At 32.5% G+C, this 25,919-nt stretch overlaps 2 protein-coding genes across 3 annotated transcripts; both read left to right on the forward strand.

The window, feature by feature from the left end:
* The first annotated feature begins 1 nt into the window (after position 1).
* Positions 2–4,767, forward strand: LOC124433826. Its single transcript, XM_046983623.1, has 23 exons — positions 2–215; positions 545–625; positions 779–842; positions 909–991; positions 1,253–1,359; positions 1,432–1,481; positions 1,554–1,667; positions 1,747–1,863; positions 2,041–2,155; positions 2,222–2,291; positions 2,359–2,435; positions 2,532–2,572; positions 2,641–2,689; positions 2,760–2,798; positions 2,881–2,932; positions 3,082–3,150; positions 3,267–3,588; positions 3,661–3,845; positions 3,944–3,983; positions 4,070–4,134; positions 4,210–4,254; positions 4,333–4,370; positions 4,431–4,767. The coding sequence occupies exons 1-23, from the start codon at positions 138–140 to the stop codon at positions 4,594–4,596; spliced, it is 2,067 nt and encodes a 688-aa protein (XP_046839579.1). The 5' UTR covers positions 2–137; the 3' UTR covers positions 4,597–4,767.
* A 361-nt stretch (positions 4,768–5,128) lies between these two features.
* Positions 5,129–25,069, forward strand: LOC124433825 (eIF-2-alpha kinase activator GCN1-like). Of its 2 annotated transcripts, XM_046983622.1 has the most exons (62): positions 5,129–5,229; positions 5,341–5,446; positions 6,008–6,071; positions 6,152–6,210; positions 6,293–6,362; positions 6,432–6,624; positions 7,232–7,288; positions 7,365–7,442; positions 7,515–7,583; positions 10,011–10,119; positions 10,227–10,301; positions 10,404–10,532; positions 10,599–10,649; positions 10,713–10,814; positions 10,881–10,978; positions 11,055–11,130; positions 11,201–11,247; positions 11,316–11,421; positions 11,509–11,601; positions 11,663–11,732; positions 11,803–11,977; positions 12,039–12,213; positions 12,289–12,410; positions 12,530–12,708; positions 14,215–14,311; positions 14,376–14,489; positions 14,656–14,854; positions 15,320–15,458; positions 15,599–15,776; positions 15,839–15,934; positions 15,999–16,270; positions 16,377–16,566; positions 16,899–17,024; positions 17,181–17,291; positions 17,404–17,544; positions 17,613–17,666; positions 17,731–17,820; positions 18,018–18,174; positions 18,246–18,367; positions 18,541–18,655; positions 18,720–18,899; positions 19,091–19,311; positions 19,390–19,458; positions 19,532–19,670; positions 19,742–19,938; positions 20,159–20,416; positions 20,770–20,985; positions 21,099–21,263; positions 21,424–21,585; positions 21,661–21,753; positions 21,829–21,972; positions 22,085–22,198; positions 22,264–22,419; positions 22,510–22,620; positions 22,695–22,925; positions 22,994–23,187; positions 23,272–23,386; positions 23,465–23,561; positions 24,004–24,152; positions 24,252–24,347; positions 24,421–24,636; positions 24,800–25,069. In XM_046983622.1, exons 1-62 carry the CDS (start codon positions 5,209–5,211, stop codon positions 24,932–24,934), a joined length of 7,983 nt encoding a protein of 2,660 aa, XP_046839578.1. In that variant the 5' UTR covers positions 5,129–5,208; the 3' UTR covers positions 24,935–25,069. The 2 variants fall into 2 exon arrangements, with proteins under 2 accessions (XP_046839578.1, XP_046839577.1); XM_046983621.1 differs by having other exon boundaries at positions 10,713–10,978.
* Positions 25,070–25,919: the final 850 nt, after the last annotated feature.

Below are 25,919 nucleotides of genomic sequence, written 5' to 3' on the forward strand. Positions count from 1 at the left end.
CAATTATTATAGAAAAGTGATAATAATTGTTTACCTTTAGTGCGTGTATTTGCGTGACTAAAATGACATAAATATAGAATGTTTGCTATTTGAAAAGCATTTCGTATTCTCATTAAACGATAGTAGTGGTCGAGCTAATGGCAGAAAGTGTTATCAAAGATATTCGAGTCACTGGAGTTGAAAAACCTCGGAAAGGAACATTTCAAGAGCATTATGTAAGATTTTGCTTTGTAACGCAAGCAACTATCTCTCTCAAATGTGTTGTATTTTTGCCTGGGGTGCTCAAATTTCAGATGCATGATATCTCAATTCTCAAAATAAGTGACAAGCATAAGTCAATTTTATTTATACAAACACCTGAAATTACGTGCAATGTTCATTCTGCTATTTTTATTTTTTATATACACTGGTATTAAGTATGTTAACACATGTTGTTAAAATGCATTGAGACCTGACCAATGGAGTTAGCCAGCATATGTCTACAGGTCATACAGTTTTAGTACATATATTTTAGTTATATCATTATTTCATTAACTTATTTTAGGAATATGTAATAAAAGTTACTTACGAAAATGGTCGCGAACATGTAATCTTCAGAAGATATAGCATGTTATTTGATTTTCATGTAAGTTCAAAACTGTGAAAGATTGATAATTTTTGTGATTTCAATGCAATGTTGTATTCAATTTACTTTTATCTGTTTGACCTTTAGAATGTATAATTTATAAAAAGTAAGAAATTGAACTCATGTTTTGCTAATTTTTGGAGGTTTTTTTAGACTGTTCTAAAACAAGTTGTTGAAGACAGCTACCAAAGTGTTCTAATACTTCCTGAGTTACCTGGTAAATTAATTATTTAACCACTCAACTGTAACTAGCCATCTGTGGTAAGGAATAATTCTTTGACAGTTGCCAGGTTTTATCATTGTGGCCGCAAACTGCTAAGACTGGGAATGAACAAGGAGTTAAAACAAATGACAGAATATTGCCAGGTTTATTAATTTCTAGTGAAATTGCCAATCTCGGGTAGGTCAAAGTAAATTATAGATGCTCATTTTAAATTCAAAAGTCTTTTTTTACAAAGCTGTTGATTAGAAATTTGTTAAGAATGTTTAAGTATATTGTATTAAAATGAAAATATATTTTCAGTAATGTATTCTGACCTACCTTGGATCTCTTTAGACATACTGTACTTTTGAAAATCGCTTGTGAAACTTTTTATTTATCAGTTATTGTCTTCAATTGCATTGTAGAAAATCAAAGTTCTTCTAAAAGTTATTGCAGAGAAAGATGTTATTTTAAAATTCTTTGATCAACTAGAAACAGATGTTATTCAAGGTGAAGCTTATCAAGAAGTTGAGTAAGTTATTAGTCACAACGAACATTCCTTTGTTTTAAAAGTTGTTTAAAACAATCAAGTTTTTCATTTTAGTACCAAGAAGCAAGAAAACCTTGGAAAAGATCACACTGACAGAAACACAAGTTTGTTATTTGAACTTTTTGTTTTACATTAAACTATTTTTTACTCATTACATCTTTGTGATTAAATAATAGATGAATTAGTTCAGGATCAGTATGTTTCAATCGAAGACTTTCATACTGATGGTGTTGATGAACTTTCGGTTAAAAAAGATGAAGTTGTGACTGTTATTGAGAAAAATGCATCTGGTATGTTTGATAGCTCCTTAAATTCATATGTATTTCCCAAACGTTAGTCAACAAACTGAATCTTATTTATAAAATCAAGGATGGTGGCTTGTCTCAAATGAAATGGGAGTAACAGGTTTTGCTCCAGCAACTTATTTGCAACATGTGGATGGTGAAAATATTCAGGATGAATGGCAAAAGGCCAGTGGACCCAATTGTATGTTTTAAAAGATATTGGACTTAATACTATTTCATTTTCAACAAGTCAACATATGTATGGTAACATAAAGTGTGTGATAGCAATCTCATTTTCAAATCTTACATGAAAACTCAGAAAAACAGAAAGTGCAAATGTTTGCATTGTGAATTATCTCATATAATTTATTGTTTTCAGATATTTATACTGCCATTAGCAGTTACAAAGCACAGTCGCCTGATGAAATAAGTTTTCAGGTTGGAGATGAAGTTGAAATTCTTGCTATCAGTAAGACTGGATGGTGGAAAGTGAGGTAGAATGTTATTTTTGACAATATAGAAAATTTCATAATCAATTTATAATTTTAATTTGTTTTTAGATTTAATGGCATGACTGGTCTTTGTCCTTCTTCAACTTTGGCCATTAAGGATAACTCACATTACTACGAAGTTTGTTAAGCACTTTGTTTGTATGTTTTTTTTGCAATGTTAACTTTGTTGTTTTTTTTTTTTGTAGGACCCCATGAATGTGTACAGAAAAGCTATTATGTCATCTTTCAAGAAATATTCCCAGCGAAGAACTCCTCCACGGATGTTAGTTTTTTATATTAAGGAAACATGAATGATAATGAACGATAATGTATTTTGTAGTTGTTGTACAAATTTTTCAACATTGGCTTTTATGTTTAGAGGATCTTCTAAAAGTATTGAAAGTCAGATATATGAAAGTAGTAAGTATTTTGACATTTCAATAAGTCAATTGTAATATATTCCAAAATGCAGACTGTTTCAATTTTAGTTGATGACTACAACCAAGTAGAACCTGAGAGGTTTACACCACCTCATAGGTAATGTTTTTAGTGATCTTATTTCATTACTGTTTGAACTTACGTATACACTCTTCAAATTTTTGTTTAGTGTTGTCAAATACACAAAGATTATACCAAAAAATTTGAGGTGGAACAGTCAGCATAATTTCTCAAATAATGTTGATATTGAAACCACTCTCATCATCTTACCTTTCATTTTTTTATTTTAGAAAAGAACCTCAAACTCAAGAACCAAACAACAATCAAAGAGAAAATAGTGAGGTGAGAGGTATAACATAATTTATCATAAAAGTTTCTAAGCAAACATCATAATTTTTTAGACTACAGGGCCATAACTAGCATGAGGCAAACTCTTGTAATATAAACTCTTGTAATATAAACTCTAGTAATATGTCCCATTTGCTTTTTAGATAAAATATGTAAACGTTCCTGTCATCAAAGATGGTACTCCCCATTATTTAGATGGCCAGAAAGCAGAGGTTGTTAATACACTGCTGTTTTCATAATGATAAAATAAAAAAAGGACTGTTTCATCTATAAACACAACAGTGGCCATTATCTTATAATGTTCTTGTATAACCTACGTATTCTTCAGGCTATCAATGTACACGTGACAAGGAAGGATTACTATGGTAACGGGCTGTCTTTACGTCAAGGCGAGATGGTTCAAGTGATGTCAGTTATGCCTGATGGTTTGATGTGGAAAGTAGCTACCTTAAACCCACCTTATAAGGAAGGTCTCATACCCTCCGATCTCTTATGTCCTGAACTTCTACATCCATCTAATGTTGCTGAATCTCTTGATGCACAATGTACGATTGAAGATGATACGACACCGTTGAAGGTCTTACCAAGGTTTACATCTCCACCTTCCTTCAGAAAACCCATCCCAGTCCCTAGGACTACTGTCAGAGCAGGTTAGATTTAATGCGATGTCAAGTTTGAATTTTATATTGTCAAACACCGTCATATTTCATTTCTATCTACAGGAGTAAACGGCGAACAATTTATAAAAGCTTTAGTCGACTATAATTCGGGCCAAACAGATTTGCTGAAATTTCAGAAGGGGGATACTGGACGCTTGGTCAAAAAAACTAACACTGGATGGTGGTTTATTGAACTCAAAGGTGTCGAGGGCTGGGTTCCTGCAATGTACTGGTGTCTAAATGATAGAGTGAGCTGATCGTTTAGTCTAAAGTTTTGTAGAGTTGAATTAAATTAGACGTTAAATAGTGGTTTTGAAAAGAATGATATATGATGTGTTATTTCTAGGAATGTATTGATGAAAAGAATTTAGAGATCTCACGACTTGGTAAAGCATTTCAATGATGATTTCCATCAATTTGCATCAATTTGTGCATTTGTCAAGTATCATAACTTTTCAATAATCTTTTGCAGGTGGAAATAAATCGTGGTTTTGCGGTAAAATGTCTAGAGTAGAATGTGAAGATCTATTTGAGAAGGTACAAAAAAAGTGTCTATTAAATAAGAAATTAAAACAATTTAATTCTTATTTCATTTTGTTTGTTTTGTTGTAGCGAGGAAAACATCTGGATTTCATTCTTAGAGAAAGCGTTCAAAGAGTTAGTTTTAGAGCACAATTTGTCTGAAAGAGCTAATTTTTCAATAAGTAGTTGAATGATTATTTCTTATTTTTTCAGGTTTCGTCATATGCGCTTTCCGTCAAATTTATTGACAAGTAAGGTACATTGTATTTATTATATTCTTTGACTTTTAAATAATGTTATTTCTATTTTAGAGTTCATCACTTTCCAATCGAGATATCGTCTTCGGGAAAATTTCTTATTGGCAAACTAAGTTTCGACAGATTGTCTGAAATTGTCATACACTATAGCGTACATCCACTCTTCTATACGGAGAACAAACAGCCTGTGTCGATTGGCAAACCTCTTTCACGAGTTTAGTTCCTATGATCCAATAATCAGTGGTTCTTTTATATATACACTTCCTTACACTAGGAATATACATTGAACTATTTTTGCAGCGGTAGGAATCTGTGAAAATCATAGATAAAACGATGTAGACAAGCTGGCAAAAACAATTTTTTTTTCGTTAATGAAACTTCGAAGTACTTATTTTGACGCTCACAAATTTCTCAACTTGTTTTGTTGGTGTTACACATGACCTGCAGATCGCTTACGTCATGATAATTTAATGTCATGGTAATTTCCATGTACATTTATTAAAAGTTTACAAAACTTACAGTATAAAGTTTCAAAATAAAGATCAAGGTGAATGGTGAATTTCTGAAGAAGACAAGAGCAATGAGATGAACGAAGACATTTTTGAAAACTTTGTCACACACTTGCGCATTATTAACTTATTAAAAATCTTTTTACTAACTATTATCATCGTAGTCGGAGGGCTAAATTTCTACGTCTTATTTCGTTTTGCTACTCGATTCAATGTTTAACAGTTCATGTTTTCATTGAACAATTTGAGGAACGGTTCAGTGGTTTACAAATATTTGATACATCACTTCAGTTTTTTTAATCCGTTGAGGTCAGAGTTGCATCATGGCGGACAGTCGAACAAAGGTAAAACGTGCCTTTAAAACATTGTAATTTTTAAAGCCATAGAGATGGATGTCACTGTAATTATTGGTTTTGAAAAATTTAATTTTACGTTACTAAATTCTTTTTTTCCAGATGGAAAATATTCTTGTACGCTGTATAGAAAGTGTGGCATCCCCGAAAATTAGACAACGAAAAATTGTGTTTGTAGAATGGCTATATCCATGCATAGAAATGAAAGGTCAGTGTTGTTGTCAAGATGTTATAGCAGTTTTACTGTTTACTTCTGAAAATCTTGATCCATCCATAAATTTGATGTTTGTGTTCATTTGACTTGTAAATTTCTGTAAAATTAATTAAAACACTTCTGGTGGTTCATTTTTCAGTGTTGAAAACCATTATAGTTTCTTGTTGCTTTATAAGACGTGTGCACTAACTAGATTTATAAATTCAATCTAAGTTATATTATGTTATCTTAACAACAAGAAAGCAAATTTGTAATGATATTTTTATTTCCACTTTCTATATTGCTTTATACTTTTGCAAGCTTAGAAATAATAATCATTTTGATAATTGATGAAGCCCCAGACTTGAAATTTTGCTCACTCACTTCATATTTCTTCACATAAACACCTACAGCACCTACTTGTTTCAAGTTGGGTGCACAAAACAAACCTTCCAGTCTTAATGAAGCTGATGAGAAGACAAAATTTTCATTTGTTAGTTTTATAATTTGAAATCAGGATTTGAAATTACAATCCATAAATTTTTCTTTGAAAATTTGGCTCATTTATGACTTCAGAATTTTCCCAGTTTGGTGTGAAGGCCATGGCTAAAATCATTGAAGCAACATTATATTTATACAAGTATGTCCTATAATAATTAATTAAGAAGACTTTTGATGAGTAGGTGCTTTTAAAATTGATGTGTGAACTCTTATGCCTAGTGATAACTATTCAAGATTTTTGGTAATTGAATCTATAAAAGCAGTAATGAAGCAACATTGTAAGTTTTGACATTATTTTTAGTGAACCTTATATGATTCTTAATAAACATAAAATAACTCTTGTTTTATTTTATTATTTAGCCGTTGCATTTCAAGAACCATTTGTCAAAATGTTGTATGATATAGTAAAAAACATAAAACCTGACAGAAGGTTTTTAGATTGTTTGTTGAAGTCCAGTTGTTGAAATGAGCTTAATTTCAACCTTCATCTTTTGTTTAGTTTATCAAAATGTTTCCTAGCACCATTCAAATGGAGTTGTTTGCTTACTCCCTACATCTTTGCCAATCAAAAGGATCATCAATTGTTGAAGAAGTTTGTTTATTCTCAGTCTATCTTACTTTGTACTGTTTTTGCTGGATGTTCAAGTGTCCAAGTTGCCTCAAAGAAATGGTTTCATAAAGCTCTTAAACAAGTAAAAATTTATGCTTTGTCTCTCATAAAAAGGGATAGTGAGGAATTTGTTTGTGGCTAGTTTATAGAACTGGCTCATCTTTAATACAAAATAAAACAAATTCGAAAGGACATCTTGTTTTCTTGATATTCAAGATAGTATGAGAGTTTGAAACAAAAGATGGTGTAATATTTCATCTTTATTCCAAAGACATCATCAGACTTAAAGACTCATAAGTCCATCTTTTGTTTCAAACTCTTGTACTATCTTGAATATCAAGAAAACGAGATGTCCCTTTTCGGAATTTGTTTTATTTTGTTTTACTTGAAATTGTCTGCTTGTCCTGGTAATTGGCTCATCTTTAAGCAAGCTCATATTTCCCATTGAACATATAATGACTTCTGAAATATTTGTTCAAGCAAATATGACTTAAAGCTGAGTATCCAAATACATTGAAGACTGTATATCTTGTTATTGTTATGTTATGTCATACCTGCCTAACTATAAAGCTGGGCCAAGCCAACTCCATGTCATAATTCCACCATGCAATAAACATAGAATAACAAAGACTATCACATATTGTAAATATCCACCAAATGCTACTTAATAAATATATGTTCATGTGTAGAATCCAGATGCTATGTCGTCTTACTTGGAGGAAATATTCTCATCAAATCCCTCTGTTGTAAGTCATGTCAAATACCAAGAACATTTTCATGGTATTTGTGCATGTTACATGTTAAGTCATTATAATTTTTCAGGTGTATTTACGAACTATGAGTGAAATATTTAGCTTCTGTTGTAAAATGGAGCATGGCGACATCTTCCATACATACAAGGTAAAAATAATTGAATTTTTTCATTTTTAGACAATTTCAATAACATTTGACTTTTTTCAATTCATTGAAAAGGAAAAAGCAGTTGATCTTTATGTAAACAGCATCTTTACTGGTAAAAAAAGAGCAAGTATATGCCATTTGGTACGTAAAACTATTACTAGGCTATGGAGTGTGCATTAGTATTTTACACTTTTGTTATTCCACCATTTATTATAATAGCATATAAAAATATTTGGGTTGAAGCAACCTACCTCCTTCACTCTCCCTAGTGCTTGTCAATGATTTGTGATGAAAGTCTTTAACAACGAAGAAAACATTAATAAAAAAGGCTCCATATGTTTGGTGTTCACAAAAATGAAATGTTTGCCTTTGACCTTGAGAAAAAAATGCGACAAATTTTGTCGGCACCTTATTGTACTCAGGCAAAAAATAACATGCAAAATTTAGGTAATTCAGACCATTACGTACATTGTGAGAAGTTTTTCATATCTATGAATGGTCTTTTAACATTTTACATTACAGACATCAATATGATATAACTAAATGTTTTTTCAAATTGGATCATGGTCAGTTTGCAGAATTTTATAGCTTATTAACTAGACAGCAACAATGAAAAAACGTTTTGGAGTAAAAAGTTAAATAAAAATAGCTGTCGTGTATTACCATTTTATGACCTAAAGCTAATGTATTACCATTTTATGACCTAAAGCTAATGTATTACCATTTTATGACCTAAAGCTAATGTATTACCATTGTATGACCTAAAGCTAATATATTACCATTGTATGACCTAAAGCTAATGTATTACCATTGTATGACCTAAAGCTAATGTATTACCATTGTATGACCTAAAGCTAATGTATTACCATTGTATGACCTAAAGCTAATGTATTACCATTTTATGACCTAAAGCTAATGTATTACCATTGTATGACCTAAAGCTGATGTATTACCATTTTATGACCTAAAGCGATGTATTACCATTTTATGACCTAAAGCTAATGTATTACCATTTTATGACCTAAAGCTAATGTATTACCATTTTATGACCTAAAGCTAATGTATTACCATTTTATGACCTAAAGCTGATGTATTACCATTTTATGACCTAAAGCTAATGTATTACCATTTTATGACCTAAAGCTAATGTATTACCATTTTATGACCTAAAGCTAATGTATTACCATTTTATGACCTAAAGCTAATGTATTACCATTTTATGACCTAAAGCTAATGTATTACCATTGTATGACCTAAAGCTAATGTATTACCATTTTATGACCTAAAGCTGATGTATAACCATTTTATGACCTAAAGCTAATGTATTACCATTTTATGACCTAAAGCTAATGTATTACCATTTTATGACCTAAAGCTAATGTATTACCATTTTATGACCTAAAGCTGATGTATTACCATTTTATGACCTAAAGCTAATGTATTACCATTGTATGACCTAAAGCTAATGTATTACCATTTTATGACCTAAAGCTAATATCTTTACGTTTGAAATCGTTAAAATTAAAAAGTACAATAGTCTTAAAAGGCATTTAGCAAATACGACCAATACTTGATATTTTTGTTAAAGTTTAGTGAAAAATCAATTTTGTTGTAACATATTTAACGTATCTTTTATTTGTACGCAAACTGGATGGAAAGTTTTATATTGTTTCACCAAATGAAAATATCTCCCAGCGTTATAAAATTTTATATTGTTTCACCAAATGAAAATATCTCCCAGCGTTATAAAATTTTATATTGTTTCACCAAATGAAAATATCTCCCAGCGTTATAAAATTTTATATTGTTTCACCAAATGAAAATATCTCCCAGCGTTATAAAATTTTATATTGTTTCACCAAATGAAAATATCTCCCAGCGTTATAAAATTTTATATTGTTTCACCAAATGAAAATATCTCCCAGCGTTATAAAATTTTATATTGTTTCACCAAATGAAAATATCTCCCAGCGTTATAAAATTTTATATTGTTTCACCAAATGAAAATATCTCCCAGCGTTATAAAATTTTATATTGTTTCACCAAATGAAAATATCTCCCAGCGTTATAAAATTTTATATTGTTTCACCAAATGAAAATATCTCCCAGCGTTATAAAATTTTATATTGTTTCACCAAATGAAAATATCTCCCAGCGTTATAAAATTTTATATTGTTTCACCAAATGAAAATATCTCCCAGCGTTATAAAATTTTATATTGTTTCACCAAATGAAAATATCTCCCAGCGTTATAAAATTTTATATTGTTTCACCAAATGAAAATATCTCCCAGCGTTATAAAATTTTATATTGTTTCACCAAATGAAAATATCTCCCAGCGTTATAAAATTTTATATTGTTTCACCAAATGAAAATATCTCCCAGCGTTATAAAATTTTATATTGTTTCACCAAATGAAAATATCTCCCAGCGTTATAAAATTTTATATTGTTTCACCAAATGAAAATATTTCCCTGCGTTATAAAATCTCACAATTTTTAAGAAATTAAACAGAGTGTCCGAGTTGAACGCCAGAAAATATGATAAATGCAAAAAAATTATTTTCAGAGAGACAGTTCCCCACTTCTTTATCTTCTGAATCATGAAGAATTTGCGGATAAAATTTTACCTGTTGTTCAAAAGTCATTACTACGGAATCCTGAGTTGGTTATTGCTGGTGAGTTATTTAACAGTGCAATATTATCAATTTCATTATATGAAGACAAGATTTATTCTTGGCTTTTTTTTTAAATAAAGAACATACGAACTGTTTTTGTTTTCTAGCGGTTAAATATCTCATTAAAGATGTTTCAATTGACTTATCACGTTATGTCACAGTTCTCTGCAAGACTTTGACAGGTACTTGTTGCCAGTCAACTGAAACACATCTATACTTAACTTTTTACTGACGAAATAAAGATATTCATGTTTATCTTCATACGTCATTTTTGCTTATTTCAGTGCATCTTCATGCTAAAGATGTAACCATTAGGGAAGAAGCAATTTTATGTTTTGAAAATCTTGCTCAACAATGCAGTGATTGGATGGCTATTAAAGAAATTATTGAACAATTATTTGATGTGTTAAATGGTAAATTATTTGAAGTTATAAATAGTTTGACCAATTATTAAGCATAGTTTTTTCAAATTTTGTCAGGTCGTGAGGGCAAATTGACTGTCTGGAATGATCGTCTTGCTGTTTTAAAAGGTTTTTTAAGTCAATGTTTTTTCTTATGAGTTTATTATATTTCTAATATTATTCAAACGTTAGCTATTGGTTGTACTGAAAAGAATATGGTCAACGGTAATTCTCACCATGAACAGTTAGCATGCTTTGTCGTACAGAAAATGGAAACTGTCCTTCAACAAGAAGGTGAAATAGTAGCTTGCATTTACTTTTTGTGGTTGAAAAAAAATTCAAAATATTTTTTATTTAAAGTCAACGAAAACGTAGTTTTTGAGGCTCTGGTAGTTTTGCAACGTTGGTGCTTCCATTTTCACGACAAAGTTCCAAAGAATCTTTTCAATATGTTTGAGGTATGGTTGACATATGGCTCAAAAAAGAAAAGATGTGATTATAAATTATAATAATACTATCAATGTTTATTTGCAGAAGGTTATGGAAAATAAGAAAACCACTTCAGTTGTTCGTCGAGGATATTTAAACTGTATTGCAGCATCTTGTTGTGGTACTGTTATGTTTTGGATTATGAAATTTCTTTTATTGCATAATGTCATATCGTTATTCTATAATTGAAGGAAACACTTTGAATGAAGCAATGTCAGCAGTTCCACATATTTACAAGGTTTATTCTGTACAAACTTTATTACATCATATAGAATATTTATTTATTATGATTTTGTCTATGCACAGATATTTGAGAAAGCTTTAAGTCAAAGTTATCAAGCAAACATAGTATCCGAGAGCTTGACATCTTTATTGTTATTACTTCAATTGGTTCAGTTTAATGTTGAGTTAGGTAAGCTTACAAAACGGTCTGTTACGAAATGCTGTATTATTGTTGTTCTTCTTAAATCATTTTCTTTATTGTTTGTTTGTTTTCAAGAGGATAAGTTCCCCTCGTTATGGAGCAGCGTTTATTGTGAAAAAAGTCATGTGTTTTCGTCGGCAAAGTTCCTTTCCACTGCGGATGTTGAAGGTATAAAAGTTTTTTAACGAAAATTTCATCACCAACTTTCTTTAAAGTGATTTGTATTCAGTTTTCAGACAATTTCATTTAATTCTTGAGCAACTCATTCTTCGTGTTAACGATGACAAAGAGAAAGACAGGTATTTAATATTGACTTTTATAGTATAGTGGTAGTAGTAGTCTACATTTGAAGTTAAAATTTTTCTTCAGGATCACGTCACTTAGATGGTGGTTTTGTGGATTGTTATTTACTTTAACTCATCGTAATTACAAGATACGTCATCTAGGAAAGACATGTTTCTTAAAACTTTGCTTGCTTGCCTTTGATGGTGGTAAATGGTTGCAATCTATCCTTCTTAACAAATTCAGAGAGTTTTTTCAGGAAGTAAGATATTTACCTGTTGGATTGATTTTCTGAATTTAATGTCATTCTCTATTTGCACTAGAATATGAATTTAAACGTTTCGAATGATGAAAAACTGGATCGAAAGATTCCATCCAAAATTTGGAGTGAAGTTTTGTACAATATTGTCACCATTCCCTTAAGTGATTGCGCGGATATTGCATATGTTGAAGAAGTTCTTGTTGACGTTCTGCTTGATTGCCATCATCCCTCTTTGGGTAAGTGGGAATTTCTCATAGTGAATGTAAGTTCTCTTTGTGTTGAATCGATTATCAACATTGATTTATTTATAGCAAGCACGTCTCCATATCTCTGGCAAGATTTATTGGAGACATTAATAATTGATGGCAAGGATTTAATACAGAAGAAGAAAGATAAAATATTGAAAGATCTTTTATCTAGTGATAATTTTGAGGTTTTTATTTCATCTTTGTTTAGTTAAAAAATTATAAAATCACTGTTGTAATTTTACACATTATTTTTTGCCTTATCATCACATCAATATATCATTTCTAGATATGTTTTTCTTTTTAGAATTTACCGGCCTGTGTTCGTGTTTTGATTAAAATTGGTGAAAGCGTCCTTTTTGATGATATAATAAACCACGTGATACATGTCTTTACCTCGGAAAAGTTTCAAAACGTAACCAATGAGGAAATAAGTATCTTAAAAACTCCTGAAGGCGTTCTCTTTGACAGGTCTAAACTGAAAGAGTGAGTATTTATTTAGAAATAGTAATATTGAAGTTTACTTACTAAGGTTGAATTATTTCAATACAGATTGAAGTTTACTTACTAAGGTTGAATTATTTCAATACAGATTGAAGTTTACTTACTAAGGTTGAATTATTTCAATACAGATTGAAGTTTACTTACTAAGGCTGAATTATTTCAATACAGATTGAAGTTTACCTACTAAGGCTGAATTATTTCAATACAGATTGAAGTTTACTTACTAAGGTTGAATTATTTCAATACAGATTGAAGTTTACTTACTAAGGTTGAATTATTTCAATACAGATTGAAGTTTACTTACTAAGGTTGAATTATTTCAATACAGATTGAAGTTTACTTACTAAGGTTGAATTATTTCAATACAGATTGAAGTTTACTTACTAAGGCTGAATTATTTCAATACAGATTGAAGTTTACTTACTAAGGTTGAATTATTTCAATACAGATTGAAGTTTACTTACTAAGGCTGAATTATTTCAATACAGATTGAAGTTTACTTACTAAGGCTGAATTATTTCAATACAGATTGAAGTTTACCTACTAAGGCTGAATTATTTCAATACAGATTGAAGTTTACTTACTAAGGCTGAATTATTTCAATACAGATTGAAGTTTACTTACTAAGGTTGAATTATTTCAATACAGATTGAAGTTTACTTACTAAGGCTGAATTATTTCAATACAGATTGAAGTTTACTTACTAAGGCTGAATTATTTCAATACAGATTGAAGTTTACCTCCTAAGGCTGAATTATTTCAATACAGATTGAAGTTTACTTACTAAGGCTGAATTATTTCAATACAGATTGAAGTTTACTTACTAAGGTTGAATTATTTCAATACAGATTGAAGTTTACCTACTAAGGCTGAATTATTTCAATACAGATTGAAGTTTACTTACCAAGGTTGAATTATTTCAATACAGATTGAAGTTTACTTACTAAGGCTGAATTATTTCAATACAGATTGAAGTTTACTTACTAAGGCTGAATTATTTCAATACAGATTGAAGTTTACTTACTAAGGTTGAATTATTTCAATACAGATTGAAGTTTACTTACTAAGGTTGAATTATTTCAATACAGATTGAAGTTTACTTACTAAGGTTGAATTATTTCAATACAGATTGAAGTTTACTTACTAAGGTTGAATTATTTCAATACAGATTGAAGTTTACTTACTAAGGTTGAATTATTTCAATACAGATTGAAGTTTACCTACTAAGGTTGAATTATTTCAATACAGATTGAAGTTTACTTACTAAGGTTGAATTATTTCAATACAGATTGAAGTTTACTTACTAAGGTTGAATTATTTCAATACAGATTGAAGTTTACTTACTAAGGTTGAATTATTTCAATACAGATTGAAGTTTACTTACTAAGGTTGAATTATTTCAATACAGATTGAAGTTTACTTACTAAGGTTGAATTATTTCAATACAGATTGAAGTTTACTTACTAAGGTTGAATTATTTCAATACAGATTGAAGTACCGCGAGTCGTTGAAATCTAGTAATATTAAACGAGAATCAAAGGTTTATTCTTACGAAGAACAACTGGAAGAAATAGAACTAAGAAATGTGAGTGGAATAGTGTTTGAAAAAAATATTCTATATTTTTTCACATTCAAATACTTTTGTTTAGGAAATAATGAAGAAAAAATGTTTAAATGAATATGTTCAACTGACAAAAAAAGACCGCGAGATATTGCAGGCTCAGTTGGCTCAGGAGAGTGAAGTGAGAAAGAGAGTTCAAAAAGTACGAATGGAAGTCGTGTGACTGATCGTGACCAATCAATGAACAGTTTTACTCATGCCATAAAATGATAATTTTGTGAATATAAATGAATGACAATTTTTAAACTCTTGTTACTCTTTTATGACATTAATCAAAACTTTATGTCCTTTTTCTGTTCCAATTACAGCTAGATGAAGAATTTAAACTTGTTTGCTGTTTGGCTCAATCTACTATCGCCACCAACCCTCCATCATTACGTCATCACATTCCAATTTTAATCCAATGTATGACGTCATTATTCCAATCTCCTCTTGCTGCTCCACACGTTTCTCGCGTTTTTATGACACTTGGAAAGCAAGTATTCCCAAGAGATCATCAATATTTTGGTAAAATTATTTTAATGTATCATCTAACATTTCGATTATTCAATTGTTGTTTCATGTGGTTTTTAATGGAAAAAAAGTGGAACATGTTTAGGTAAGATGCTGTTCGAAATCATTTAGATAATCATTTTTATAAGAAATATCACGTTAATTAACTTTCAGTCTGTCTGAGTAAGAAATATCACGTTAATTAACTTTCAGTCTGTCTGAGTAAGAAATATCACGTTAATTAACTTTCAGTCTGTCTGAGTAAGAAATATCACGTTAATTAACTTTCAGTCTGTCTGAGTAAGAAATATCACGTTAATTAACTTTCAGTCTGTCTGAGTAAGATAGCCACAATCATAACGTTACGTTCATTTTATTTCCGTTCGTGAAATGTTGTGAGAGTTATCATTTGATTTATAGCTAATGGCAATGGAAATGTATTGGAAATGAATAGTGATATAGTTTATTTAATACTTTAAGGTGAACGGCTTACTTGGTTGATATTACAGTTACATTGCAGTCTATGTGAACTTGATTTAAAATGGTCGGAGAAGTATCTGAAAGTTGGAGTGGAACGACTTGTGAATGATCTATACGAAATGATTGAAGATAAACTGAGGTTTATGGGATATGGCTTTTGTTTATTAGATTTTGATCCTCGCTTATATGCGATTATGTTATTATGTTCTATGATTTAATATGAGTTGTAAACGTTACTATAATGATTGTATGCTATCCTGTACTTTTATTTGTAAATAGATCCAATACTACCCTTCTCTCAACAACATTTACGTTTTGTTTTCCACTCCTACGTTGTGTCATCAAAGATGTTCCTCAGCCAATGGAACTGGGAACTAAGGAAAAAGTTATGATAATAATTTCACGGCATTGCTCATTGAGGATGAGTGAACGAGATATTGATGAACGATACAGTGAGGTATGTTAATAAAAGTCTCCGTTCCTCTAAATTATATTTTTAATGTTTGTATTTTTTTGTAGACGTGTGCAAATAACCTACCCCGTAAAGATGTTCTTATTTTAATGAAACAAATCATCGAAACGTATTCAGATCAACCAACGGCATCAAAAATACACGTAAGATTATCTTGATTTATTGTTGTAACGAAGGAATTTATCTGATAATCAACGACTTATTTAGCGTTTGGCTTGCGACAATATGGTTGCGTTATGCGAATCAGGCAGTGGTGAGGAAAATTGCACAATTGCTTCACTTGAAGAAATTGAGGTCTTGTTGACTTGTCTTCAGTCTCCCATCTCCATACTACGTTACAACGCCGTCCAGTGTCTAAAAACGTTAAATCTCATTCTTACTCCTATGGAACCTGATTGTCAACAAGTTTTCCCTCTTGTTCAACGAGTTTGGGTGGCAAAGTTTGATGGTGATCATTCAACTGCAAAACTGGCTGATAGGTTTATACATACCTCTCTATATTTCATGAATTAGACGTTTTTACATTTAGAGTGATCACATATTTCTTTGCGTTACATTACGTCACTTCAAATAACTTTACTGTAGACTGTGGACTGAGATGAGATATTACGTACAAGAACGTCTTTGTCATAATCTGGTTAGTGATATCATTAGCGACGTCGATGATATCCAGCAATCTGCCAGTAATGCATTGTCAGCAGCTTTAGAGTATCATCCAAATATTACCGACGAAATATTACACCTACTCATTAAAGTTTACAACGAAAATCTTGAGGTAAAGTAATAAATAATAATACATTTAAACAAAGCAGTGTACCTTAAGGTAAAGCAATGTACCTTAAGGTAAAGCAATGTACCTTAAGGTAAGGCAATGTACCTTAAGGTAAAGCAATGTATCTTAAAGTAAAGCAATGTACCTTAGGGTACGGTAATGTACCTTAAGGTAAAGCAATGTACCTTAAGGTAAAGCAATGTACTTTAAGGTAAAGCAGTGTACCTTAAGGTAAAGCAATGTACTTTAAGGTAAAGCAATGTCTATACAGCAAAGTTATAGTGACAAATGTTTCTGTGTAAGTACATTTGATCCTCAATTGTGTGTTAATGTAGATTCCAGCTTTAAAACAAGACAATTTGGGGAGAGTAATTGAAGAATCCTTTCCTGATCACTGGAAGAAGAGACGAGGGGTTGCCGTGGCATTATTGAAAATAGCGTCTTTATTTAAATATGATGAGGTGCGTAATCTTTATAATAATGATACAAATATCATTTCATTGTCGTTGTTGGTTTTGTTGATTGAATCCAACGAATCTTTTGTGAATCTTTTATACAAATGTTATATTCAGGATTGTTTTGTTTTGTTTATAAACTCCAATTTAATAAAATCTTAGGCTGTCACATTGTTTACCTTTTTTGTGACGACTTCATTGGGTGATAGAAATGAGAAAGTTCGTGATGAAATGTTAAATGCTGCATTAGTTTGTTTAAATCATCTGGGAAAGGTTAGACAATATTCATATTCTTAATGTGATGTTTCTCATTATGTTGTAACTGCTGCACTGTTATAAACCAAACGAAATTTTTGTTTTTTGTTCGGATGTCATGTTTTTACAGGAAAACACTTCATCTTTGCTCGCTATATTCGAAGATTATCTTGATATGGCACCCGATTCGTCTTCACATGACGTCATTCGTCAGTCTGTCATCATACTGATGGGAAGTCTAGCAAAACATTTGGATAAAGATGATCCCAAAGTAAATGAAGTCAATGATAGAGTTTGATTTTGACGGGACGATTTTTAATCTTCTTTTTGTTTTAATAGGTTCAACCAATTGTGATGAAATTATTAAGTGCTCTTTCTACTCCATCACAACCTGTAAGTCAACTTTTTATTCTTCTTCTATAGATATCTTAATACAACAGTCTGATTTATACTTTAGGTACAAGAGGCTGTTGCAAAATGCTTACCTCCTCTTGTTCCAGTCATTAAAGATGAAGCTTCTGATATTATTAAAAATTTACTTACTAAGGTTTGAGCCTTATTTCTTATTGTTCTTTTATGGATTTAATATCTGGCTATGTAATGATTTGTGTGCGTCGTTCTATCAAAATTATTTACTTACTGCTGTATGATTTAATGAAATATAATTAAATACAATTTTTTATTTTGGTATTTCAACTGTGATCAACGTTAAGTTGTCACTTACTATGCCAATCCTTTTTATAGTTACTTGATTCCACAGTTTATGGTGAACGCCGTGGAGCTGCTTATGGTCTTGCGTCTTTTGTTAAAGGTTTGGGGATTTTATCTTTAAAACAGCAAAATATTATAACAACTTTACAAAACGCCATTCAAGATAAGAAAAACTACAGACACAGAGAAGGTGAATGATAATAATTAATGTGTATTTATAATCGTTGGTTTTAAATAACTGCTAGTTTTTTTTTACCGTAGGTGCTCTATTTGCTTTTGAACTTCTTTGTCATATTTTGGGACGTTTATTTGAACCATATGTTATTCACGTTCTTCCTTCTTTGTTGTTATGTTTTGGTGACGGAAATAAGTTTGTTAGAGAGGTAAGTAAATCATTAAGGAGAGATTTTTCTGTTTACCTACGTATATAAGTACCTTTCTTCTTCTTGTCAAACAAATATGATAAAATATGTTTGTTTTTAGTGAGTATTGTTGTGTGTACTTGTATAATGAGAATCATGAATGTCCCATCGTATTCATATTTTTGGGATTTAAGGCAACAGATGATACAGCTCGGGCCATGATGAGAAATCTTAGTGGTCATGGAGTGAAGCTTGTTTTACCTTCATTACTTAAAGCTTTGTCGGAAGATGCTTGGCGAACAAAGACTGGTATTTTCTTTCATTCATTTATTTATGTTATAGTACAGTATACATATATCTATATTATTTTTAGGAAGTGTGGAATTACTTGGTGCAATGGCTTATTGTGCACCAAAACAATTGTCATCTTGTCTACCAAGCATTGTACCACGCCTTCTGGAAGTTTTAACTGACCCCCATTTAAAAGTACAAAAAGCTGCTTCACAAGCTCTTAATCATATTGGATCTGTTATTAGAAATCCGGAAATACAAGGTTCTGATGTATACTTTTTATGTCCAACACTTTTTCTTACCGTTATATTTTCATATTCACTAATTCTCCTAAACAATGAACCATGTCATCTACTTCAGTGTGTTGTTGATGAATGTATGATATCAAACTCAATCCTGGCAACTCTTTACTTCTTTAATTTATTTATTTTAATACGTTGCTCGCATTTTTAGCCATATCTTCAGTCCTTCTTGAAGCCCTTAGTCATCCAACCTCGAAAACAACTGAAGCTCTTCAAGTTTTATTGATGACGTCGTTTGTTCACGTGATTGACGCTCCCTCATTGGCGATTATAATGCCCATAATCCATCGTGCGCTTGCATCAAGATCAACCGAGACAAAGAAAATGGCCGCCCAGATTATCGGCAACATGTATTCTTTGACCGATCAGAAGGTTTGGCCTTTTTTAACTAAAAAAATTTAATATACATATATGCCTCATGTAATAGTTTGTGTCAAATTGGAAATCTAGGATCTCAATCCATATTTATCTTCCGTTATCCCTGGTCTCAAACAGGCTTTACTTGATCCAGTTCCTGAGGTAAAACATTGTGTTTTGGTGATGCATGCTCATTCGTGATGAATGTCTGCATTTTCATTATTTTTATGTTGAGGTTCGTGCTGTGTCCGCCCGCGCACTTGGTGCACTTGTCAAAGAGCTTGGGGAGGAAAATTGTTTGGATTTGTTACCATGGCTTATGGAAACTTTAGTCTCTGAGACTAGCAGTGTTGATCGATCTGGAGCTGCTCAAGGTTGGTAAAATTGAACGACACTTAAAACATGTGTTATCTTGTTTTACTTTGATTTTATCTTCTATTTGTAGGTTTGAGTGAAGTATTATATGGTCTGGGTTTTCATCGTCTTTGTGAAATTATGCCAGAAGTAATATCAACAACGGAGAAAATTGACCTTCCTGCTCATATTAGAGAAGGATATCTTATGTTGTACCTATATCTACCATCAACATTTGGTGATAGATTCATGTCTTTTGTTGGAAAAATTATTCCATCTATACTCAAGGTAATTCTTACTCTTCAACACGTCTTCGATACTTCGATACCTTTCTTATAATTTTGAGTAAAGTTTTTTTTTGCATCAGTGATTCGGCAGTATTCACTGATCCTGCATGCAAAAAGTATGACTTTTGTAGAAGTTTTTTCACTGGTAATTAATTATGCACTTGATTTTAATTTCTTTGAGATTGATCACTTTTAAAATCTTTCTTAAATGGTTCTTTCAGGGTTTATCTGACGAGTCTGAGTTTGTTCGCGAGACTTCCCTAAAAGCTGGTCAACGTATTGTAAATCAGTATGCCAGCACTGCGATAGAAGTATTTCTTCCTCAACTGGAAGATGGACTTTTAAACGAGAACTGGAGAATACGAATGTCTTCTGTTCAGTTAATGGGTGATCTTTTGTACAAAATATCAGGAGTTACTGGAAAGATGACAACTGAAGGTGAAGAAGATGATAATTTTGGTACAACATATTCTAATAAGGTAGGTAAAAATGTTTGTTGTGTTAACTTTAAAGTTAACTACAACATATTTATATTAGTTATGACAATTATTATATTTAATTTTCTTTTTTCATAAAAAATGCGTTTATTTTGCCTTAGTAAAATTTGAAAATTTCCTAAGAAAGCTACGAATTATTTTTACTTAAAAGAACTGTTTAAAACCAGAACACTAAACCCAATAGTTCTAAAAGAACTGTCTTAAAGCTGAAAGACACTATGCATTTCGGCAGACTATACTCATCACATGTCAACGTTTGCTAAATAAGAACTTAAAATTATACGATATTTGAAGAAGTATCGCATAACTTACCATTATAAATTTTTTTCAATAAGGTCATTATCGAACGATTGGGTTTTGAGCGACGTAATCGTGTATTTTCTGGCCTTTATATGGGCCGTTCTGATGTTTCATTACCAGTCCGTCAAGCTGCTCTACACGTCTGGAAAGTGGTCGTTCCCAACACTCCTCGTGTTTTGCGAGAAATTTTATCGACGTTATTTTCTCTCCTCTTGGGTTGTCTTGCAAGCAGCAGCAACGATAAACAGCAGGTAATTCTATGATACACTGGAATATATGCCAAAGAAATGCATCATTTTTTTCAATTTTATATGGTGCGCATTGCCTCTGCAATGATTCTTTTTCTTGAATTATAAAACAAAAGATAGCTGCGCGGACCCTTGGCGATCTTGTTCGAAAACTTGGTGAAAGAATTTTGCCGGAGATCATTCCAATCTTTGAACGTGGTTTAAAGAGTAACGAACGCGAAAAACGACTTGGTGTATGTATTGGCTTAAGTGAGATAATTGAATCGACATCAAAAGAACAGGTAAAGTATAGATTTGTTTATTATAGTTGGTCTCTTCCTCTCCTAGTGCAACTATATTTCTGTTTTCTATCATATCATCGCTATCTTTCCTTATATTAACACTGTATCAACTTTACCGCATTTTCACTCTAAAACTCTTCAACTACGACCATTTTTATAGGTTTTGCTCTATATCGACTCCGTTATTCCAACCGTACGTCAAGCGTTGTGTGATCCATTGCCGGAAGTCAGACGTTCAGCTGCCGAAACATTTAATTATCTCTTTAAAAAAATTGGTGCAAAAGCTTTGAACGACATTATTCCAGATCTGCTACAGCAACTTGTAAGTGGATTTAAGATTTTGGTAAAGCTTATTGTAGTCAGTTTAATGTTTGATAGAACTGATTAACGTTATCAGGCTATCAGTTCGCTTCATGATGTTACTATGGATGGTTTACGAGAGGTGATGGCCGTGCGGAGTAAAGAAGTTCTTCCATTTATTATTCCGCAGGTAATGATCTAACTAACGTTTCTCTCATTATAATAATTTTTTCTTCTGTATTTTTTTTGTCCTTATATGTTTTAGTTAATATTACCTCCAGTTAGTACTCAAGTTCTCGCATCGATATCTTCCGTTGCTGGTGATTCTTTAACGGATTATTTAGATGAAATTCTTACAGCTTTAATTACTGCTCTCAGCAAAGCTACTGATGAAAATCAACTTAAACAGGTTTGAATAGTTTTGAAATTATATTGAATATTTCAGTTATTACTCGGTGGCTTCGATTTTGTGAATTTTCAATGATTTTAATGCATACTGTTTATTTCAATAATTTTTTAAGGACTTGGAGAATTCCCAGACATTGATCTTGTCGATTCACGATACTCGCGGTTCTAAGATAATTCTTGACATTCTTATTAAGTATTCTGGTGATGTTTCGTTGCAACTAAGAAAGGTTGTTAGTTTTTACTTTGGTGCAGCTCTTGTGATACTCGAATTCCAAGTATTTTTTCTTTACAGGCTGCCATGAGACTACTACTAACATACTGTGCTTGCACTAAGTATGACCTGCTTCCTTATATGCCGTTGCTTTTGCAATGCATTTTGAAAAGATGCAGCGACTCAGATGTTGAACTTTTAGAGATCAATTGGAATACTCTGGACTCTGTTTGCAAAGTACTGTTTTTTACAATTTTTGATAGAATGTATTTTATTCATCTATTACTTGCAGTTTTAAAAGCATAGAGATTGCATTCAACAATTTAGCGTCTTAGTCCGTCTGAGCAAGTTGAACATATTCCTCACGTTCGCTGTGCTATCAAATACACATGTGATGCTGTACAAGGAGATTTACCCGGATTTTGTCTTCCTAAGAAGGTTATATTTATGTGACGTCACTGTCGAATTTATCAAAAAAAAATTTTCATGCTTTTCATATAATCTTTATGCAGGGTGTTGCGCCTCTTCTGCCAATATTCCGTGAAGGCATTCTAAATGGACCGCCAGATGTGAAGCAAGAAGCAGCCGAAGGCCTAGGGCAGATAATAAATTTAACCTCACCATCCGCATTGAAACCATCTGTCATCAATATTACTGGTCCATTAATTCGTATACTTGGAGATCGCTTTAGCTGGAATGTGAAAGTTGCTGTGTTGCAAACTTTGAAACTTTTATTAATGAAAGTAAGTGGTATAGTTTTGTTAAATTGATGTGAAAGTGAAACTACATATTTATATTATGCACTTTTAAGGTTGGTGGTCAATTGAGGGCATTTTTACCGCAACTACAAACTACTTTCATAAAAGCTCTAAATGATGTCAATAAAACAGTCCGCATCGAGGCATCGTCAGCTTTACAACATTTAGTGCAATTGCACTCTCGCGTTGACGCACTATTTATGGAACTTAATAACATGGTGAAAAATTGTAAGGATAATGAGATAAGGTGAATCCATTTATTAGTAATATGTTTATTGGTTGGATGATTGATTGTCTTGCATATGTTTAGACATAAATTTTCCTTACTTAGGGAAACAATACTACAAGCATTTCGTGGTGTAATTCTAAGTGTTGGGGAAAAAATGGGTGAAAATCTTCGTCATAATTTAACAACAGCTTTCACAACGCTTCAATCTCACAGTGATGTAAGACAAATGTTTTTCTTTCAAACTAAGTATTCTTTTCTAAATTTTGTACCTATAAATAAATATTTATATTGATAGGAAAGTATTCGCGTGGCTACTGCTGGCTGTTTAGGAGCATTATTGAAATTTCTTCCTAGAGAACATCTTTTACAGATCATTAAAACAGATGTTTGTGGTAATAAACTTAAATGTTTCTTAGAACAGCGTGTTTCTCATGATGGATCACAACTGAGAAGTTCTAAATAGTAAAATAGAGACTTTGTCGCGGTAAAAAATTTAAAAAATGTTTAAAAAGAGCAAATACAATGGTGAATGGTCAAAATAATAATGTAATAGTTTATAGAAGAACTGTTTAAAACCACAACACTAACCCAAGTTCTTGGTTTTAAACACTTCCTTTAAGAACTATTACATTCTGACCATGCACTGTAGTACTGTATTTGCTCTTTTTAAGAAAATTTTGAAGTTCTAAACCGCATTGCAAACCAAAGTTAAATATTCATAATTATATAGTATGAATTATAGCTATCTTAATTTTGGTTTTTAACAATTTAGTTGTCGTTCACCTTGAAAATACGCTTTTCAAAACAACAATCAATTTATGTTTTGTTTTTCAGTGGACGATGCTACTGTTGAGTGGACATTACGACACGGACGACTTTTAACGATGTCATGTTTAATTTATGATTGCTCGCAAATACTGGTTGAACTCCATGTTTTTCATTCGCTCTTGAGTCACGTGAATTGTCTTTTGTCCAATGATCGTGTATGTTATCGTGCAATTTTAGCATTTATTTCATTGATAATGTTTGCAATTTTCAATCAATATCCTCTCTTCATCTCAATTATTTCATATAAATTTCAGATCCCTATTTGTAAAACTGCTATTCGATGCTTAAGCTATGCTGCTGTTAAAGAAACAAATAGTTTTCCTAAAGAAATGCTAAATTCTTTTGTGGAGGTATCTTACAACGAACTGTTTTCTCTCACTTTGAAACATTTTTTCTGATCGTTTTTGTCTTATGTTTGAACAGGGTATGCATCATACGTCGACTGAGATACGAGTTTTTGCTTGTGATGCTATTTATTACATATCTGAAAACACAACTAATATTCCTGGCGAGTTTTTAAACTTAACCTTATCAGATCTTGTGTCTCTCACGAAGGATAAAAATACATTAATAAAATGTTCAGCTGAGAATGCCTTATGCTCAATCATGAAATATGGTAAAGACGAAAGCCACTTAAAGGTACTGACACCTGACACATATTCTTTAGGTTATTCTTTTAGTGAAACTCAACTAAATATAATGTTTATTTGGTTCTATCTAACATGTACTTAATGGTCTTAATAAATGTTGTATCAAATAACCCTTCAAATAACTTAAGTAAGAACATACAAATTATTTTTAGGAATGTTTTGAAGCTGTCGAAATCTCCTATAGAAGTCGCCTTGTAGAATTTCAAGAGCAGGCAATTCCTCGAATCCTGCACAAAGGCATGAAGATTACGACAGAACTGGAAAATCCTTTTCCCTTTTGTTTGTAACTAGTAAGGAACTCAAGTCTCTGCCTGTTTTACTTGCAATTAATTGACTATGATAAACTTATAGTACCTGAAGGTTGAATAACATAAAATTTATAAATAATTTGAACAATGATAAAAATTCTTATAAAATCATGACTCATGACTCGGACCCATGACTCGGACCCATGACACCAGACCAATGACCCCAGACCCATGACACGGACCAATGACCCCGGACTAATGACCCGGACCCATGACCCCGGACCCATGACTCCAGACCAATGACACGGACCCATGACACCAGACCAATGACCCGGACCCATGACACGGACCCATGACACGGACCAATGATTCTGGACCCATGACTCCGGGCCCATGACTCCTGAACAATGACACCGGACCATGACCCGGACCCATGACACTAGACCAATGACCCATGACCCGGACCCATGACCCGGACCCATGACACGGACCAATGACCCTGGACCCATGACATGAGACCAGCTGACGGACCTATGACACGGACCCATGACCCTGGACCCATGACATGAGACCAGCGGCCCCAGACCTATGACACCAGACCAGCCTTGACCCGGTCCCATGACACGAACCAATGACCCGGACCCATGACACCGGACCCATGACCCTGGACCCATGACATGAGACCAATAACCCGGACTTATGACACCGGACCCATGACCCCGGACCCATGACATCAGACCATGACACGGACCCATGCCCCGGACTCACATGACACGGACCCATGACACGGACCCATGACCCGGACCCATGACATGAGATAAATGACACCGGACCCATGACCACGGACCCATGACACCAGACCAATGACCCGGACCCATGACACCCGGACCCATGACATGAGACCAGTGACCCGGACCCATGACATGAGACCAATGACCAGACCTATGACACCGAGCCAATGACCCCAGACCCATGACACGGACCCATGACCCCGGACCCATGACATGAGACCAATGAACCGGAC

Source organism: Xenia sp. Carnegie-2017, unplaced genomic scaffold (genome assembly GCF_021976095.1).
Source record: "Xenia sp. Carnegie-2017 unplaced genomic scaffold, XeniaSp_v1 HiC_scaffold_14, whole genome shotgun sequence".
Classification (NCBI taxonomy): Eukaryota; Metazoa; Cnidaria; class Anthozoa; order Malacalcyonacea; family Xeniidae; genus Xenia; species Xenia sp. Carnegie-2017.

Excerpts from the sequence above, each read along its gene's own strand:
- LOC124433826 (XM_046983623.1), top strand. The coding sequence starts at position 138 with ATGGCAGAAAGTGTTATCAAAGATATTCGAGTCACTGGAGTTGAAAAA. Across the intron at positions 843-908 it reads AATACTTCCTGAGTTACCTG|TTGCCAGGTTTTATCATTGT; the intron begins GTAAATTAATTA and ends ATTCTTTGACAG. Across the intron at positions 2,690-2,759 it reads AGGTTTACACCACCTCATAG|TGTTGTCAAATACACAAAGA; the intron begins GTAATGTTTTTA and ends ATTTTTGTTTAG.
- LOC124433825 (XM_046983621.1), top strand. The coding sequence starts at position 5,209 with ATGGCGGACAGTCGAACAAAG. Across the intron at positions 6,625-7,231 it reads TTCATAAAGCTCTTAAACAA|AATCCAGATGCTATGTCGTC; the intron begins GTAAAAATTTAT and ends GTTCATGTGTAG. Across the intron at positions 21,754-21,828 it reads TTCCATTTATTATTCCGCAG|TTAATATTACCTCCAGTTAG; the intron begins GTAATGATCTAA and ends TATATGTTTTAG.